At 37.3% G+C, this 21,704-nt stretch overlaps 1 protein-coding gene across 1 annotated transcript in view; it reads left to right on the plus strand.

The window, feature by feature from the left end:
• Positions 1–21,704, plus strand: part of ARHGEF6 (Rac/Cdc42 guanine nucleotide exchange factor 6) — a 237,457-nt gene that overhangs the window by 31,523 nt on the left and 184,230 nt on the right. The window contains exons 3-4 of the mRNA XM_066249475.1: positions 17,436–17,520; positions 21,129–21,253. Of these exons, the coding sequence (XP_066105572.1) occupies positions 17,436–17,520; positions 21,129–21,253 (210 nt within the window). The remainder of the gene's footprint in view (positions 1–17,435; positions 17,521–21,128; positions 21,254–21,704) is intronic.

The following is a 21,704-nucleotide window of genomic DNA, read 5'->3' on the forward strand; positions in this document are numbered from 1 at the left end:
CTTTATTAATTCTAATTAGTGCTATCAACAAGACCACCCTCAGATGCCAATAAGAAAGAGGAAATCGAATATTATGGATACAAAAGAAAGAGAGGTGACACAAATAGATGTGAAAAAATCTATGGAGAAAAGACTTAACATATTGAAAGCCTTGGAGCTAAATGACAGAGAATTTAAAATAAAAATCTTAAAAATACTCAGAGATATACAAGAAAACACAGAAAGGCAATTTAGGGAGATCAGAAAACAACTCAATGAACACAAAGAATATATTACCAGGGAAATTGAAACTATAAAAACAAATCAAACAGAAATGAAAAACTCAATTCATGAGCTGAAAAACGAGGTAACAAGCTTAGCTAACAGAACAGCCCAGATAGAAGATAGGATTAGTGAAATAGAAGACAAACAACTTGAGGCACAACAGAGAGAAGAAGAAAGAGACTCAAAAATAATAAAAAACGAGAAAGACCTACAGGAATTGTCTGACTCCATCAGAAAGAATAACATAAGAATAATAGATATATCAGAGGGAGAAGAGAAAGAAAATGGAATGGAGAATATACTCAAACAAATAATAGACGAGAACTTCCCAAGCCTGTGGAAAGAAATAAAGCCTCAAATTCAAGAAGCAAACAGAACACCAAGTTTTCTTAACCCCAACAAACCCACTCCAAGGCACATCATAATAAAGATGACACAAACCAATGAAAAAGAAAAAATTCTCAAGGCAGTCAGGGAAAAGAAGAGTACAACATATAAAGGAAGGCCTATTAGATTATCATGAGATTTCTCAGCAGAAACTCTACAAGCTAGAAGAGAGTGGATCACAATATTTAAAACCCTGAAAGAGAAGAACTTTCAGCCAAGAATACTATACCCATCAAAGCTATCCTTCAAGTACGAAGGAGATATAAAAACATTCACAAATACAGAAAAGATGAGAGAATTTATCAGCAGAAAGCCCCCACTCCAGGAAATACTAAAGGGGGTTTTCCAACCAGATTCAAAGAACAAAAGAAAACAACACCACAATTAACAGCTCCACCAAGAACATAATAAAACCAAACTTAAACTGTGACAACAAAGGAAAAAAAGGGGGGAGAGGATGGAGATTAACAGTAGCAAAGGATGATGAAGTGCAGAAATACTCATAAGATAGGGTACTACAATGAATATGGTAGGTACCCTTTTAATTACTTAATGGTAACCACCCTTGAAAAAACCACCACAAAAACACTTGACTTAAAAAAGGTAGCAACAGAGGAAAGAAGTATGGAACACAAACAAACAAAAACAAATGATAGAAAAACAAAAGAGAAGAATCAAACAAGATACAAAACTAACAGAAAGCAATTTATAAAATGGCAGTAGGGAACCCACAAGTGTCAATAATTAATCTAAATGTAAATGGATTAAACTTACCAATAAAAAGACACAGAGTAGCAGAATGGATTAAAAAAGAAAATCCAACTATATGCTGCCTACAAGAAACACATCTAAGCAACAAGGATAAAAACAAATTCAAAGTGAAAGGCTGGAAAACAATACTCCAAGCAAACAACACCCAAAAAAAAGCTGGTGTAGCAATACTCATATCTAATAATGCTAACTACAAGACAGAAAAAGTACTCAGAGACAAAAATGGTCATTTCATAATGATTAAGGGGAAGTTGAATCAAGAAGACATAACAATCCTTAATATATATGCACCAAACCAAGGAGCACCAAAATATATAAGACAGCTACTTATTGACCTTAAAACAAAAACTAACAAAAATACAATCATACTTGGAGACCTCAATACACCGCTGACGGCTCTAGATCGGTCATCCAAACAGAGAATCAATAAAGATATAGTGGCCTTAAACGAAATACTAGAACACCTGGATATGATAGACATCTACAGGACACTTCATCCCAAAGTGACAGAGTATACATTTTTCTCTAGTGTACATGGAACATTCTCAAGAATTGACCATATGTTGGGCCACAAAGACAATATCAGCAAATTTAGAAAAATTGAAATTTTACTAAGCATATTTTCTGATCATTAAGCCTTGAAACTAGAATTCAACTGCAAAAAAGAGGGGGAAAAACCCACAAAAATTTGGAAACTAAACAACATACTTCTAAAAAATGAATGGGTCAAAGAAGAAATAAGCGCAGAAATCAAAAGATATATACAGACAAATGAAAATGAAAATACGACATATCAGAATCTCTGAGATGCAGCAAAAGCAGTAATAAGAAAAAAGTTCATATCACTTCAGGCCTATATGAACAAACAAGAGAGAGCCGAAGTAAACCACTTAACTTCACACCTTAAGGAACTAGAAAAAGAAGAACAAAGACAACCCAAAACCAGCCGAAGAAAGGAGATAATAAAAATCAGAACAGAAATAAATGAAATAGAGAACAGAAAAACTATAGAAAAAATCAATAAAACAAGGAGCTGGTTCTTTGAAAAGATCAACAAAATTGACAAACCCTTGGCAAGACTCACCAAGGAAAAAAGGCACAAGACTCAAATAAATAAAATCCAAAATGAAAGAGGAGAGATCACCACAGACATCATAGATATACAAAGAATTATTGTAGAATACTATGAAAAATTATATGCCACCAAATACAACAATCTAGAAGAAATGGATAAATTCCTAGAACAATACAACCTTCCTAGACTGAGTCATGAAGAAGCAGAAAGCCTAAACAGACCAATCAGCAGGGAGGAAATAGAAAAAACTATTAAAAACCTCCCCAAAAATAAAAGTCCAGGCCCAGACGGTTATACTAGTGAATTCTATCAAACATTCAAAGAAGACTTGTTTCCTATTCTACTCAAAGTCTTCCAAAAAATTGAAGAAGAAGCAATACTTCCAAACACATTTTATGAGGCCAACATAACCCTCATACCAAAACCAGGCAAGGATGGCACAAAGAAAGAAAACTACAGACCAATATCTCTAATGAATGCAGATGCTAAAATACTAAACAAAATACTGGCAAATCGAATACAACAACATATTAAAAAAATAATACATCATGATCAAGTGGGATTCATCCCAGAATCTCAAGGATGGTTCAACATACGCAAAACGGTTAACGTAATACACCATATCAACAAAACAAAGAACAAAAACCACATGATCTTATCAATAGATGCAGAAAAGGCTTTTGATAAAATACAACACAATTTTATGTTTAAGACTCTCAACAAAATGGGTATAGAAGGAAAATATCTCAACATGATAAAGGCCATATATGATAAACCATCAGCCAACATCCTATTAAACGGCATAAAACTGAGGACTTTCTACCTTAAATCAGGAACAAGACAGGGTTGTCCACTCTCTCCACTCTTATTTAACGTGGTGCTAGAAGTTCTGGCCAGAGCAATCAGACAAGACAAAGAAATAAAAGGCATCCATATCAGAAAAGAAGAAGTAAAGGTATCACTTTTTGCAGATGATATGATCCTATACATCAAAAACCCCAAAGAATCCACAAAAAGACTACTAGAAACAATAAGCAAATACAGTAAGGTCGCGAGATACAAAATTAACATACAGAAGTCAATAGCCTTTCTATATGCCAACAATGAAATATTAGAAAACGAACTCAAAAAAATAATCCCCTTCACGATTGCAACAAAAAAAATAAATTACCTAGGAATAAACATAACAAAGAATGTAAAGGACCTATATAACGAAAACTACAAGGCATTATTAAGAGAAATAGAAAAAGACACAATGAGATGGAAAAATATTCCTTGTTCTTGGATAGAAAGAATAAATATAATTAAAATGGCCATATTACCCAAAGAAATATATAAATTTAATGCAATTCCCATCAAAATTTCTATGAGATTTTTTAAAGAAATGGAACAAAAAATCATCAGATTTATATGGAACTATAAAAAACCCCGAATAGCCAAAACAATCCTAAGGAAAAAGAATGAAGCTGGGGGCATTACAGTACCTGACTTTAAACTATATTATAGGGCCACGATAATCAAAACAGCATGGTATTGGCAGAAAAATAGACACTCAGACCAATGGAACAGAATAGAAAGCCCAGAAATAAAACCACATATATATGGTCAAATAATCTTTGATAAAGGGGCCAACAACACACAATGGAGAAAAGAAAGCCTCTTCAACAAATGGTGTTGGGAAAACTGGAAAGCCACATGCAAAAGAATGAAACTCGACTACAGCCTGTCCCCGTGTACTAAAATTAATTCAAAATGGATCAAAGACCTAAATATAAGACCTGAAACAATAAAGTACATAGAAGAAGACATAGGTACTAAACTCATGGACCTGGGTTTTAAAGAACATTTTATGAACTTGACTCCAATGGCAAGAGAAGTGAAGGCAAAGATAAATGAATGGGACTACATCAGAATAAAAAGTTTTTGCTCAGCAAGAGAAACTGATATCAAAATAAACAGACAGCCAACTAAATGGGAAATGATATTTTCAAACAACAGCTCAGATAAGGGCCTAATATCCAAAATTTACAAAGAACTCATAAAACTCAACAACAAACAAACAAACAATCCAATAAAAAAATGGGAAGAGGACATGAACAGACACTTCTCCCAGGAAGAGATACAAATGGCCAACAGATATATGAAAAGATGGTCAGCTTCATTAGCTATTAGAGAAATGCAAATCAAAACTACAATGAGATACCACCTCACCCCTGTTAGATTAGCTATTATCAACAAGACGGGTAATAGCAAATGTTGGAGAGGCTATGGAGAAAAAGGAACCCTCATACACTGTTGGTGGGAATGTAAAGTAGTACAACCATTATGGAGGAAAGTATGGTGGTTCCTCAAAAAACTGCAAATAGAACTACCTTATGACCCAGCAATCCCTCTACTGGGTATATACCCCAAAACCTCAGAATCATTGATATGTAAAGACACATGTAGCCCCATGTTCATTGCAGCACTGTTCACAGTGGCCAAGACATGGAAACAACCAAAAAGCCCTTCAATAGAAGACTGGATAAAGAAGATGTGGCACATATACACTATGGAATACTACTCAGCCATAAGAAATGATGACATCAGATCATTTACAGCAAAATGGTGGGATCTTGATAACATTATACGGAGTGAAATAAGTAAATCAGAAAAAAACAAGAACTACATGATTCCATACATTGGTGGAACATAAAAACGAGACTAAGAGACATGGACAAGAGAACGGTGGTTACCAGGGGTGGGGGGAGGGAGGACGCAGGAGGGAGGGAGGGAGAGACTCAGGGGGAGGGGGAGGGGCACAGAGAAAACTAGACAGAGGGTGACGGAGGACAATCTGACTCTGGGTGAGGGGTATGCAACATAATTTAATGACAAAATAACCTAGACATGTTTTCTTTGAATATATGTACCCTGATTTATTAATGTCATCCCATTACCATTAATAAAAATTTATTTAAAAAAAAGATAATATCAAGTGGAAAGTGTTCTGTTAGAAAATTAGATCAATTGAATCTTCCTGACAGAAGACGCAAAAGTTATCTTGTTTAAAATATAACCAACTCTAATTTAGTTTTAATGTTTATTCTAATCCAGGCTGTTTCTGAGGGCAATGGAACACAATATAACTTCTTATTCACACCACACAGTTTAGGCCAGCTTTTCTCTACTCCAGCCCCATTCTAATTTGGTACATGTTATCACTGAGGTAGCCCGGAAGGGTTAGTCTGAGAGATGAAGAATTGCCAGCACAGGATAAGGTATGCAGAGTCATTGGTGATGACATTGGAGTTAGCACCAAAAAGAAGTGCAAGGCATGGCCTTTGAATGGCAAATGAAGAAATGTGAGGGGCACTTGCCAATTTCAGGGCCTTTGCTTACCAACTTTTCACAGGAGGTGTATGTACACTCAGTCCAGAAGCTGCTCCATATCTGTATGTCAACATTAACGTTGCCACTTCCTCTGCTGTCATCTGGAAGAAAAACATGACACCAGACATCTGTCTGATTAACTCCAGGCTTTGTCATACCCTGGTAAACTGGAAGCACACAGAGAGCTGTGTGGGTTGTGAGATGTGGATCATTCTGTTTGACTTCTGGCAAAAGATTTACCTTACTAATTAAGTTCTGCTTAGACAAATAGAGTAAAATCCCAACTTTATACTTTCCTGGGGACTTGAATATTATTACAGTGATCAGACATGTCAGTGGAGGGACTGAATAGGGCAACAGGGAAAAGTAGGAATTAAAGTGAGACGAAATGCAGCAGTTGGCAAAGCAGTGAGTGATTGAGGACTTGTCTCATCCCAGACAATAACATACAGACTTCCTTGCTCATTGAAAGTATGGATATTACTTTAAGAGGTATCGTTAAGGTGTCAAACTCTTAATATCTTTTATGAAGAGTTCAACCTGTAAAGCAGGCCTCAATGGTAAGGGACATTCTATCTTGTTATCTGTTCTTCATGACCAGGTGTCCAGCACCCTGGAGATATTTACCAATGATTTCTGAGAAATGTATGCAAATCAAGAGATTTATTTAGGTATAATTAATGTGCAATATCAAAAGAATGTAGTATTTTACTAAATTGGAAATTTAACCACTTCTTTCAGGAAATGTATGTTTTAATGTGTAAGTAAGCATTTGTACTGTAATATAACCAGTTTGCATTTTTTGAGGACCTTCTGGTGTTTGAGTATGTTGTGAATTGGGGAAAATCTTTTTTTTAATTGATTTTAGAGAGAGAGGAAAAAATTGATTCATTGTTTCACTTCTTTATGCAGTCACTGGTTGATTCTTGTATGTGTCCTGACTGGGGACCTGACCTGCAATCTTGGCATATGGGGACAATGGCTCTAATCAACTGAGCTAACCGGCCAGGGCCTTGGGGAAAGTCTTGATATGGAATTTAAAAATCACCTTCAAGGAAATACATATTACTCAGTTTCTTCATGCCAAACTAAAGTCCCCGTTTCATTCTTGTAAATATCTAAAAAGGAAAAAGAAAAGCAGTAGCTTTTCTTCCTTTTGGTGAGGTAAATGCTTTGTTATTTTTCTAATCACAGTCTTCAAAAGGAAGAATCTGTTTTACCAAGTAATGGAATATATATCAGCCCTGATTTCTCAAGTTCTACCAGAAAAAATGATGACCTTTTCCGTTTTCCTTTCTGGGAAAGGCATGCCAAAAAGAGGTGTTTCTGTTGGAAGAAATTTATATTTAAAGTTTAGGTTGAAAGGAAAGAGTAATAGTAGATACTTATTCACCATTTATATGGCAAATGCTATACCTGGCATTGTGGAAAGAGACAGCATGTGCATGGGAGATAGTAGAGTTTAACAGTGTATAGCTAGTTATCCAGCCCAGTGGCTTCAGAGTCTAGAGCATAATACAGTTAATAAGAAGAGAAACTCCTGTGTACTGAGCTGTAGTGTTTTGGAAAGAGCCCTTGGGGAGGACTGGTATAGGATGGGCTCTGAGACAGCTAGGATTCAGAGAGAGGCACAGTGAAGAAAGTGAAGGATTCTAGTGTATACAAGAAGATGAGGGTGAGAAACGATCCTACCTGCTTGCGGAGAAATTTGAATGATAGCCTGAAAAGCGTGGACTTGATCTTGTACATAGTTATGGGCTGAGAGACATGGATGTTAACTGAAAGCACCATTCTTGATGTCGCTGGTATCTGACATCCTGAATATCCATTTTACCATGTTTGGGTTGTTTCCTAGGCACGATCTTGTTTGGGATTAGATAGAAGAAAATTAACTAACTAATTAATATCTGTTAGGTATTGATAGGCACCTCTGAAAATGGCATACTTTTGAAAAAGTGACTCACATATAGACATAAGCAAGGAGTGCCCAAAATCATTGCCAAATGTAATATTGAAGGTAATCTCCAATAAAGAAAATGGTAATGTAAAAAAAAGAAAGAAAGAAAATGGTAATGACTTAGGCACAACATCTTTCCTACCCAGATTAGCTGATATGAAAGGGATTTTGTGCATGTGATTTGTAGTCTCTTTCAAACAGCCTGTCACCCCTTTCTTGTTTCTTGTGAGTTATTTTGTTATCTTTTCCCATGTCCAATTGTGCTCTGGCTGCAGAGCAGAGTATGAACAGGTGAGTGTGGTTCATAATATTCGTAATCTAAGCTATTTTACAATGAAAATTTAAAAAATATAGCCCACTCCAGCAAAGTAGGAAAGCCTCACAGTTCTTTCCAGCTTTCCTCTGTAAGGCTCTGTAAGGCTCAGATCACGGTGCTTTGTGAGATTTAAAGGACTCTAGGACAGGCCTACAATTGCAGATTTTGCCCACACTCGGCACACAATGCAGTAAAATCCATAAGCACCTTTGCTCATCTCATGGCTGCAGGGCTTAATTTCTCAAATGAATATAGGTGTCAGTTATTTTAGGTAATACGTTTCCTGGAAAGTTGCATGGAATTTTTTTTTATTCTTGAATAATATATACATATGTCTTTTAATTTATTTATTTAGGTATAATTGATATGCAATATTATGTTAGTCTACGGTGCACAACATAGTGATTTGACACTTTTGTACATTTTGAAGTGATCACCACAGTGTTTAGTTACCCTCTGTCACTTCACAAAATTAATATATTATTAACTATATTCCTCATTCTGTACATTACATGCTCATGACTTACTTATTCGATAACTGGAAGTCTGTACTTCTTGATCCCTAAGATTTTATGACTTAGTCACTCATTTCATCCCCAAACCCCAACCCCCTTCCTCTCACAACCACCAGTCTCTTTTGTGTATCTATAAATTCAGGTTTGTTTTGTGTTTTAGATTCTATATATAAGTAAAATCATGTGGTAGCCATCTTGCAGTATCTAACTTATTTCATTTAGCATATTACCCTCAAGGTCCATCCATCCATGTTATCACAAGAGGAAAGAATTCTTTTGGACTTTACTGTAGTTTCAGCAATACTTTTTCTTCAGTGTATTGGTGAGAGCTTCCAAACTTTTATTAATCCATCAAACATTGATTGAGCACCTCCTATGTGACAGGCATTCTTTTAGATAATAAGGATACAGAGGTGGAAAAGTTTTTTAAAAACTGGCTTTGTGGAGCTTGTATTGTAAGCTCAATTTAAGTTTCTCTGGCAGTACATCTTGTTGGTCAACCAATGAATGATCATTTATCAAGGCTTTCATGTATGTTAAATATTGATACAGGGCTGTGAGGGCAGTTTGAACTTCAAAAACTCTGCCTTCTAATAGGAAATGCAGGGTTAATCTTAACATCCAGAGAATAAATAGAGGATATTACAGTGGTGGATGGCTAAGGGCTTAAATGTACAGATCTATATACACTGATAATTCTTCAGAAGAAAAAAATGTGAGTGGTAAGTCAGTGGTGAACTTTAGGGAAGGCTGCACATGAAACTGCCAGAGAAGCTTCTGCTTAAAGCAACTGGCAGGGGCTCCATTTTTCATTGCCCTCCTCCTGCCATAATTTTGTGTGGGGTTACTTTAACATCAGTCTCTCATGTATGTGGACGTCATAGTGAAGCAGTTGCTTCTGCTAGACTTTCAGGCTCTGACCATAAATCATAGTAAGCTCCTAAGGAAGCAGGGGCTGCATGAGCTATATTCACAGCTGCATCTCTCCCTTCACTACTTGGACTGTTCCATAGGCAGGATCTGTCAAATATTGTGATTCCTGAGGACAGTCTTATAGTCTTCACATATATTGCTTGTTTCTCTGGTCATGAAGCATTCTAAAATAAATAGTACTTGGAGTGTCTAGGGTATTTGTTCTTTCTATATGTGACCGGATAAAGAAAAACTATAAAGGATGTGGACATGGATTTGGGACCATACATTTAAGCATTCTTCAGTATAAAAATAGATTATTTTCTAAAAGCTTATTTGTAAGTTATTGTTGGGAACACATAAAACATTTTCTCATAGAAACATGGTTCTATGTGATGATTGCTTTCTGGCTAGCTCACAACAGCCTCTTTAATAACTAATGTGGCTGACTATAGAACTCATGGAAACTAGGTAACAATTGTGACACTATATCTCTGGGAAATGTGTTTTGCATTCCAATTTGGGTCACTAGGAAATAAATTTCCTTTTCTGAAGGGTGTAGTGAGGGGCTTGAGGAGAACACCTCAGGTCTGATACACAGACACTCCAGCATTTGAAGCATCACCCCTCCACCCCCATCCCTCAAAACTGGCAGCTAGTATGGCTCCTGCAAAGGCTCTAGTGACAAGAACACAGGAGGTGAGGGGGAGGGTGGGCAGGCCACATTGGCTGGCTGGCTTAGGGGCAGCTGGTTCTAGACCTCCCACTTCCTATCCTTGGCTTGGCAAGCATTATTGGTAGGAGACATTTTCTCTTTCCTTTTATTTTATACATATTTTCTTTTTGATGTACTTATCCAAAGCCAGTTATTTTTTTTATTAATTTTAGAGAGGGGGGAGAGAGAGAGAGAGAAAGAGAAGGGGGAGGAGCAGGAAGTATCAATTCTGATATGTGCCTTGACCAGGCAAGCCCGGAATTTCGAACCAGCAACCTCAGTGTTCTAGGTTGACATTTTATACACTGTGCCACCACAGGTCAAGCCCCAAACCAGTTTTTTTCTCCCTCTTTTTTTTTTTTTGGTGACTATCCCCACCAAAATGCCTGTATCATTCCTCATTCATTCCCCTCTTTCCTAAACCCTTAATACTCAACTGAAAATAAATCTCTGTTGTGGAGAAAGTGTTTGTCCCATAAAGGAGTATAGCAAGTAAGAATGGAAGTCAGAGTATGTGGTATGTTGATGTTAGTGATGCTGAGGTGGCCATCAGGAAGTGAACTTGGTGACTTTGTAACAAGGAGTGAACAGTAAAAGATTATGTTCAGGTCTTTGTTCCTGTCATAGGAGCTCTATGGAGCTGAACCACCTGGCTCTGGATTCTGGGAGATCCAAGTAACCTAAGAAGCCCATAGTAGTTATGTAAAGTGATTATATATATAAATTTACAGACACAAAAGAACATAGATGATTAAAGCTGTCTACAAAGCAGTCCAAGTCCTATCAGGCAGTAGCAGCAAGATAGTGCCAGACTTTATAATTAGATAATTTTTAAATGACATTTTGAAAATGTCAGCTTATAAACAAGTCACACGTGTGGCAGGCTGTGATACCCCAGGACTCCCTTTACTTTGATTCTATACTGTGTAACAAATTTCTAATTCCAGCTGAGCTTTTCATGTAAAATTCTCTATTGGGAGACAGTGGTCTGCACATAAAATGGGAGTGTTCAGTCTTTTCAGTGCTTCATTGTTAAGTAAAAATTAGCAAATTGGCATTGGTTTATGTATTGGCCTTTGGTGAATTTGGTTGCTGTGAGTCCATTCCCAAGAGCCTTGAGAATTAAAGACCAGATTCAGGACCTTGGGCTTGTAGCCAACAGGCTGCCTTTGAGAGCTCTTATTCAGATTATGGACCAGCACATCTTTTACTTTCTAGATGGGAAACAGAGCCACAAAACTGTGGTGCTGCTTTCCTAATATGCTCAAAATGACCCTCACACTAGTGCTCTCTTCAGTGCACTGATGTCATTGCAGCTACATGCACAAATCAGATCTTCTTTCCTAAACTGCTGAAACGGAGAGAAAAGAAGGAAATAAGGGAGGCATAGAGATCTGGCTTTGCTCTCTTAAGTTTGCCCCATATCAAATAGGGACAGTTATTATTTAAAACCAGGTGGGTACAAATGCCATCCACTGAATTCTAGTAAGTGAAATACCAGTGGCTACTTGAATCTAGTTTCTTCTTTTTCTTTGTTTTTAATTAAGTGAGAGGCAGGAAAGCAGACAGACAAACTACTGCATGTATCCCGACTAGGATCTGCCTGGCAAGCCCCCTACTGGGCCATGCTCTGCCCCGTCCAGGTTGATGCTCTGTTGCTCAGTAACTAAGCCAATTTAGTGCCTTAGGCGAGGCCATGGAGCCATCCTCAGTGCCTGAGGCCAACCTGCTCAAACTGAGCCATGGCTGTGGAAGGGGAAGAGAGAGAAAAGAAAGAGAGAGAGAGAGAGAGAGAGAGAGAGAGAGAGAGAGAGAGAGAAGAGGGACGGGTGGAGAAGCAGATGGCCACCTCTCCTATGTGCCCTGACCGCAAATTAAACCCAGGACTTCCACACGCCTGACTGCCACTCTACCACTGAGACAATTGGCCAGGGCCAAATTTAATTTCTGAACTTTGAGTATTATTTGTTGCTGACTTTGTGACTACTTTTCTTAGGGGTTATGTGGAAGCATCCCAGGTTGCATTCACAGAGCCAGGAGCAGTGCCACCAAGGTAACATGCCTAAGCAGCTCAGCTTTGCTTGCTCTGTTGCACTATGTAATGACATTCCCTCCAAAATTTAGGGGTTAGCAGAGGCAGCAAGATCAGCTGTGAAAATTAGAGAATGTCATTCAAGATCAGATAAGTTAACTTAAGATTTTATTCAGTAAGGACAAGAGAGAGATGAAATGTTCCTAAAGTATTTTGAATCATTTTTTTAATGGGCCTAAAACATAAGGTATGTCAATGTGGTTCCACTGAAGTCCTTGTTTCTCAGTTGTTTAGATTTTAACAGTTGAGTGATGGAGCCTATTGTGATCATTTCAAACCCTAAATTAACTTTAAATGGAAGTCAATTGAGTGGGACTGAAAATACGTGACATTATAGGCATCACCTAATTCTAAACTAGTATATGTAAATCATTTCTCTTAACAAAGATGTGGCTGGGACTATCTATGACTATTAACTTAGATGGTTAGAGCATGATTCCAAGAAATGATTTATCTTAGTTTAATAACCATGGGCTGAACCCCCCACCCAACCAGCACTTCACAACATGGACGGTAGCTTACAAGGAGAAACTAGATGAACAAATAAGAGTATCTCAAAAAAAAAATAATAAGAGTATCTCAGTGCAGCCCTTCCCCACTTCTGGCAAAAGGTGCCTGCTGGGCCAGGACTGCACCTTGGAATGAGAAGGGCTACACAAGAAGACCCCTGCAGAGAGAGTCTTGTCATATGGGAGATTTTCTTTTTGTCATGATTAGTTGAATTAGTCATGTTAGAAGTTGAAAGAAACTTGCTGGAGATGGTACAGATGCAACTTGTACTGACAGCAGCAATGGAGTTTTTTGTATGTACAAACCCATGGATTCCTTTTTCATTTTTAAAAATGTCATGAAAGTATGAAGTATGCTTGCAACACTTTCTTGTGTATACAGGATTAGGCAAAGTAGGTTTATAGTTGTATGTGAAACACAGTTTAATTTTTTATTATTGTTTTATTTTCCATAAGAGCAATTGTAAACCTACTTTTGTTCTACCCTGCATTTATTGGTTCCATCACTTTCTTGCTTTGTGACTTAACTACTCTAAGTCTCAGTTTACTCATCTGTAAAATGGGGAAAATAATTGTATCCACATTACAAACTTGTTGGGAGAATCAAATGCAATGATGGAGATCGATCTATCTTCTTCTTCTTCTTCATCATCATCATCATCATCATCATCATCATCATCATCATCATCTCCAAGCATGGTGTCAGCACATAGCACATAACAAGGGCTTAGTAAATCAGAAAATTATAGCTATAAGATTAGTGAGGGAATGGAACAATGGGTTGTGGGAGTTTTTCTTCTCATGTGTTTTCTTGTATTTGTCAGTTTAGAGAAAGTATCATAAAACAGCATACATGTTGAAAGTGAAAACTGCTCCAAAAGGACCTATTTGTAAAGCCATAAAAATATTAACTTCTGTGCAGTTTATACTGGCAGAACCTCAACAGTTCAGAACTAACTAAATCCAGGTGTTTAGTGGAAAGAAACTAGATTTTGCTTTCATTGGAGATGTCCAAAATGGAAAAATGTAAGGTAACATTAAAAAATTAAATGCTTTGTCTGATTTGAGCTTCTGATATAGGATTAGACCCTAGATGATTTATATGGAAATGCATTAAACATATTTAATGAAGTTTAATCCCTGTCTCTTCTGTTGCTTACTCAGAGTAGAGTAAATGTTTTTGTTGTTGCTGCTGTTATACTTGAACCTTGCTCATTCCATTGCAGGACTGGGACCTTGGAACCATTTAGCAGTAGTCTAAGAAGTAGTCCTTTCTTATCTGGATCACAATCGTGGTAAATGGAGGGAGGAAATCTTGCTGTTCATCTGATGTTCACAGATCCAACTGGAACTAACTTGCTAACTTCTGGGCCAAAATAGGTATAGAGAAAGCTTAGTTTCATACCATTCTACCAGGCTAGTGAGGCTTGCACAGAGGGCCAGAAGATAGTATCATCACATACAGCAACAAATGTGTAAATTTGCATTGCCTTTTAATAAGTTCCAGAGTGCTTTGCAACATAAGAAAGAGGAATTAGTTTTCAATTTTGTATGTATAAATGAGTGGGCTTAGTCCTAGGCAAATGGCCTGTATTGTAATCTACTTTTTCTTGTTCTCCTTACACTCTTCTCCACGTTGGGAAGGTCTCACTCGCTTTTTCCCAACTGGACACCAGTAACCATAGCTTTTCTCCACATCATCTCTAAACTTGATCTTAAACTCCTCATTTCTACTAAGGTATAAAGACTGATAAAGGCTGAAATTGTTGTGCTCCCTCCAGCTAATATTCCCATTTTAGTAGGGCACCAATCTCAACTTCATTGAAGAAAGGTCTGGGGTGGAATTTTCAAGAGTATTCAGTTTGAGGGTTGGAAAAGTGTTGTGCACTGGACAGTGTTCATGGTTATATATAATCTTCCAACTGCTTTGAAATCATAACCCATAGGCGTTGCCTTCCCTACTAGTCCCTAGAGACCTCTTCCAACTCCTTCCTGTGTAGTTCTACTGCTACAGAATAGGATTGCAGTGAGAAGAACAGCGTCTGTAGGTAAACTCTAATGTTCTAAAAAGGAAACTGCGTAGTCAGGCAACTTCCTTCAAACAATGACTGTTGTTGATGCATGTTTTATTTTTCTATCAGTTTATTTGTTCTCACATTTAGTCAACTATTCAACAAGTGAATAATGCCAGTATTGCTACATATAGGGAGTTAATTAATGTTGATAAGGAGCAACATAAAAAATGGAAGGGAGGTTTTCATCACATCTTTTGCTCTCATGCCTTATTCTGCCAATATTACTTCTGCATATTATTTTAGACTCCATTCATGTCCACCATGCCTACCCATCACATGCATCCACATGCACACAAATATTCACACTCCTATGAGAAATTATGAGCCAAAAACAAATGATTTTTTTTGCTTTGTTACTATTTTGGCATTCATATTGTTAGCACTTTCCCTTTATTAGTGTTAAGGGAGGCTCAATAAGTTTGGAATTCCCTGGTACTCTTACCAGAGTTTATTGGATCTTCTTCACCCAGGCTTTGGCAAACTAAAATAGAATTCCTACTAATTTATTCCTGGAAAACAAAATCTATATAGTAGCATTCAGAAACATATTTGGATTGCAATGTCATTTAACTCTGGTAATATTAGTACTAGCCCTTTACTAAAAATATATCAGTATCTCATTTTTATTTTTACTTTAAATGTATTTTTAATTTATTATTTTTAGCAAGTGAGAGATGAACAGACAGAAAAAGAGAGATGAGAAGCATCAACTCTTAATTGCAGCACCTTAGTTGTTTATTGATTTCTTTCTCATATGTGCCTTGATGAGGGGACTCAAGCTGAGCTAGTGACACCTTGCTCAAGCTAGCAACCATGGGGTCATGTCTATGATTCCACGCTCAAGCAAGCAAGCCTACATTCAAGCTGGTGAGCCTGTGCTCAAGCAGGCAACCTCAAGATTTTGAACCTAGGTCCTCACCATCACAGGTCGAAGCTCTATCCACTCTGCCACCACCTGGTTAGGGAATGTCTCATTTTTAGATGTGTAAGGGTTCTTGAATCATTTTAAGTTTGCATACAAAACATTTATTGATTAAATGAATAGTAAAGCAGTGAATTCCAGAGTAGGCAGACTTTCATAGGCTTACATTTGCATATCTTATCTATATGGATACCCCCTATTGTGAAAAAATGTGGATGCTATATATTTTTATTCTACGGTTGGATTTTAGGTCTTCAGCATATGTACACAAAGAAAATAAAAATTTGTCTACACAGGGTGCCAAGAAAACAGGCAGATTAATAATGGAGCTAATGATGTACCTACTGGAAAGACAGATCCTTCAAAATGTTAGGCCCAATCATGTCCCATGTGAAAAAGTACATTTTATTCATATCACCACATTTGGCGTAAAAAAAAAAAGATGTAAACTCAGATATCTTGGAATGAAATGTTTTTAGTAGGTGCATTCCATCCAGAAAGTAGGCATCTGGTTACTTATAAATATACATATATACATCATTCACTGGCAGATTAATAGATTGTGTCTGTACTTGAGAATACTTATAGTTTCAAATATACATATGTAAGATTAGAAGTTTTGACACATTTTAATGCATTGAATACTTTTAAAAATTAATACATTTTATTTAAAACAACTACTGATTGGTATCTTCACTAGGGACATTGGCATATCAGAATAATGTTTGTAGATTACAATGTTTACAATCAGAGACTTGTAAAGTGAAATGTATTTTTCATCCTTTTATTTATTTTTTAACTATGTAAAAGTATTTTTATTGAAATTTTAGGGTGACATTGGTTAATAAAATTATAAATATTGACATAGTATATTTATTTAATATTTTGTTGCTTACATTGAGTAGATCAGAGAGGCCAGAAGTCATAACAGGAAAAGCCATTTAAGGCCAGGAAGAACCCATAAGGCTTAGGCAGGCAGAATTTCAAATTCATGAAGATGAGCTGAGGGGGTCAAGGTCAAGCAGCCAAAACAAAAACAAGTGTTGGGAGCAAAAGGCAGATCTGGTGCAAAGTTTGGGCAATGTGGAGTTGGGCATAGGTGTTGGGACCCAGCGGGTGCCAGTGGGGAAGATAGCTGGAAAGATTCAACAAGCTGCACATCCCTCTTTGTAGACAATTAAGGACATTCTGTAGGTGATGGGCATTAACTGTAATCCATGCATACAAGTTTCCTGTAACTGAGCTGAGAGTATTGATATGTTTAGGTCAGAAGAGTGGGCCTGAATATGCACTGTGCATTTCCTGGTGGGCCCTGTGTTCTCTGCTTGGCTCTCATTTCCCATTACTGCTTTGCTCAGACTCACTGATGGCCTGCCACATGTCATTATGCGGCTCAACTGCTGCTTTCATTTCTCCAAAAGGTATACAGAGGTTTGTGTCTTGCTTTTGCAGTTTTTTTTCTTCTGAGAGCTAAAGGAAATGTTCTTCTGAAAGTGGGATTTGTTAAGTTGTACTTATGTGGTGCCTTGCAGTTTCAATTTCCTTTCTCATAGGTATTTGATCCTGATGACCTTTATTCAGAGGTCAATTTCTCCAAGGTTCTGAGCACTCTTTTAGCTGTCAACAAAGCAACAGAAGGTAAGCAGGGTTTGTGATTTCTGAGTTCTGGGTGACATATTTGGATCCACATGTTTCTGAGTACCCTAGGAGCCAACTATGACCAGGATTGTTTGATTGGTGCAAAGTTCTCCCTTCCCCCCAAATAAACTCCAATGTGTGTCAAATGCTTTAATTTCTCATGGTTTAGTATTTAAACACACCTATCACAGATATCATTCTAATGCCCTTAATATAATAAGAACCAAGAAACTATTTCATTGAGAGCTATTGAATAAGCAACTGAGTGTAACAAGATAGAGAATAAAAAGGAAAAGACCAGTTTTCTTTTTCACAAAGTTTACAGACTATGGTTGTTACTTCCTTTTTTCACCTAGACATTTTTCTCATCGTTTTCTGCATGTCATTGTTCATGTAAAGGAACCCTGCAGGAACCTTGCATTGGCAGTTAAACCTCAGATTCATAGTGAGTGAAAAGAATATCTTTTATTTCAGAGTTAATACCCACCATGTTGAAGATATTAAATATAAATTATGGTAATTGCAAAGAAAGTGATGATTACCTTAAGAGCAGTGATATTAAACCCTTTCATCTCATGACATATGAACTAATTACTAAAATTTTGTGACACCCCAAAAGTATATATTATATTTTTGCCTATACAACAAAAATAGATATAATTTTTATTGATTCATTAAAAATATAGCAATTACTTCTTTTTTTGCTCCAAAGTGACTTTTAAAAAAAAGCAGGTGCCTGCCTATCTATCTATCTACTATAATTAAATTAATTGGGGTGACACTGGTTAATATATACAGATTTCAGGTGTCCAATTCAGGTGCTTATTCTTGAATATAAGGATTTCTGGTACCAAGAATTAACTAATTAGGTGCAACCTTATTATGTGACCATTAAGCTGCAACTCTGTTCTATTACCTACATATTTATGGTTCAAGACAGGGCATTCACACAGGATAGCTATTATTGTGTTGGCTGTTGTCATTTTTTTTAACAGTCTAAGGGAAAAGAGGTCTATGTCCCTGAGTAGTCAGGTAGTACATGTTTTAAAAGTTCTTGTAGCACACCAGTTGAATATTGATGCCTTAGAGCAGTGGTGGAATTCAGCCGGTTCACACAAGTTCGGTAGAACTGACACCTAATTTTTTGTTGAGTTCTGCAAACCGGTTGTTAAAATGGCACTTGTCATCAGGGTTCTCTCTAAGGTGGATGCCTGGACAGCCACTCAATGTGGAAATCACAAACTTGTATCCCTTACTCTTTTTTAATGTTCATCTGCACAACAGTGTGTTCTAAGTGCCCATAGTAATATTCATTCCGTCCATAGGTGAAAAAAATTGCAAGTGAAGATGCCAATCAAGAAGCAATATGGAGCCCTGGCCGGTTGGCTCAGCGGTAGAGCGTTGGCCTGGCATGTGGGGGACCCGGGTTCGATTCCCGGCCAGGGCACATAGGAGAAACGCCCATTTGCTTCTCCACCCCCACCCCCTCCTTCCTCTCTGTCTCTCTCTTCCCCTCCCGCAGCCAAGGCTCCATTGGAGCAAAGATGGCCCGGGTGCTGGGGATGGCTCCTTGGCCTCTGCCCCAGGCACTAGAGTGGCTCTGGTCGCAGCAGAGCGATGCCCCGGAGGGGCAGAGCATCGCCCCCTGGTGGGCAGAGCGTTGCCCCTGGTGGGCGTGCCGGGTGGATCCCGGTCGGGCACATGCGGGAGTCTGTCTGACTCTCTCTCCCCGTTTCCAGCTTCAGAAAAGAAAAAAAAAAGAAAAAAAAAGAAGCAATATGGAAATATTCTAAATAACAGTCTTACCATTTTTGTTAGTAATATTTTTTATTAATACTTTAAAATTCTTTATTATAACATAATCTAGTTTTGTGTATCTCTTTTATTGTTCTATTTAAGTGTTAAATGCATGAAAGAATAAACTACCTTTCAGTATACATTTTTTTAAAACATAAAATGGTCAATAGGGCAGAGAACCCATTGTTAAATTATTTTAATCCTACCATTGCCTTAGAATATAACTTCACTCCTTCTGTGGCATAGTATGTTACCTACACCTGAGCAGTAATAATCATAGCTAAATTTCCTTGAGCCTTTACCATGGATATAGGCTGTCTTATGAGACTTATTGTGGTCTCATTCAATCTTTGAAATAACCCTAGGGGTTAGATATTATTATTAGACCCATATTACAGATTAGTAAAGTCAGACCCACACTTGGCCATCTAGAAAGTAAATGACAGAGCTGGGATTTGAACCCACATCCTACTGATTCCAGAGACCTTATGCCCAAACACATTTCTACTCATGCCATTGAAAAGTCAACAAGGTGTGCCTAGCACTTCCAGGTGCTACAAAGGAAATTTATGATATGGTCCCTGCCTTTGAAAGAATTACCATCTACTTAGAGAGACTCAACTTACCCACGTTAAACAATTAGAGAACAAGAACAGACAATATAATCAAGTGCCAGACAGGATGGCACAGCTAGGAAGCTATCAAGTAATTATAGTTTTAGTTAAAAGAGCTGTATATAATAGCAATAAATGTAAAAATACTTCTCCAAAGTTGTTGTTTTGTTATTTAGAAAAAATGCTTTTGAGCTATTGCAAAGCATGGAGCAGAAAGTACAGCTAATTCAAGTTAACTATATTTAACACACATGACAAGTCTACAGTTCTGGGCAGGAAGAACCGTATAATTCTAACATTATGCCATACAAATGATACGTTCCTTTGCCAAACTCTCCTAGCAAGTTTTACAGTCTCTTCCCTCACCACCGATATTTATAAAATACAAGGAGGTGAAAGTTAAAATGCACAGCATCAAGGAAACTAGTTGGATACTAAGCTGGTCGCCTAAGGAATGTTTGGGCTTTAGATTTTTGCAGTTTATATCTTTTAAAAATAAATAGAGAGGAAAAGAATCTTCATTTGAATTTGTCAAGATGCCAGCTTCTCTCTTTAGTATACTTTCAGCATATGGAAAACATCCAGCTCAGCACTGGTGTGATCGAATTTCACAAGATTTCAAGGAAGAGAAACTCTTGAATTTGATTTTAAAAAAATTACTCTAGTGTTAAGATTGCATCTTTCCCAGACATACTCTCTCATTCTTGTTCTTCCACTCCCCCCACCAGGCAAAAAAAAGGGAGATTTTACATTATATATGTCACACATATTACTACGTGTGAGGAAGCAAAGAACTACTCAGTTATGGGGCAGAAAACAAAGAGAAAAATTTGAAATATTTCAAAGTAATAAGAGCCACAAACAGCTGTTTGGTACCCAATATAGTTCTGCCGGGGATAACAGGGCATACTACTGCAACTGGCTCAGGAGGGAAGAGTTGTAAAGAAATGGGTTAAGAGAAAATGTGGTTGTGTCGTTGTTTTTCCTTCTACTGGAGAGCAACGGCCAGTAAGGTTAAGAGAAAGAAATTGGCCACAAACGGGGAAGGGGGATAAAATACACTTGGCACATTCATAAGTATAACAGTTAGAATTATAACCAGGTTGCTTTTGATAATGTCCCTTGAAAGATAATGTTATGTTGATGTTTTCCTGACTTGAGTGGTTCCGTTTACCATGCTTTTTCCTTTTTTCACAGATCAGCTATCAGAAAGACCATGTGGACGTTCCTCTTCTCTTAGTGCTGCCAATAGTTCTCAGACAAACCCACAGGGAACAGTTTATAGCACAACTCCAGGACTGCAGAGGCAGTCAAAGGCAGTGGTAAGTATAGTCTCCAATTCCCCCTGCCTGTTTTAAAATCCATGAAATTAGATTGATATCCTGGTTGCATTTCCATATGTGGTAAGATAACCATTCAGTATGTTGGGATGTCTGTAGGGAAACTAATTTTAAACCTAGCACCAATTCACTCTGGCCTGCTGGAACAAATGAAAGGCATTTGTAGCAGAATCAGAAAATCAGAGTTAAAGCCCCAAAATTCTGTCTCTTCTTAAAATTGAGTAAGTTGTTTAACTAAGAATGTTATGACTACTTCCTCATGGCAGTTTGCTGTTATTTCCTTTATTCCTCAGTTTATTAGGAGAATAAAATAGTGCCTGGCACATACTAGGCAATCAGTATTATTTGCTATTGTCATATTTATTGTCCCTTTATTTATCTCTTTGCATTTATATTAGGCCTATGATGAGCTCCTATATTGGAGCATCTTTGC

Source organism: Saccopteryx bilineata, chromosome X (assembly GCF_036850765.1).
Source record: "Saccopteryx bilineata isolate mSacBil1 chromosome X, mSacBil1_pri_phased_curated, whole genome shotgun sequence".
Taxonomy (NCBI): domain Eukaryota; kingdom Metazoa; phylum Chordata; class Mammalia; order Chiroptera; family Emballonuridae; genus Saccopteryx; species Saccopteryx bilineata.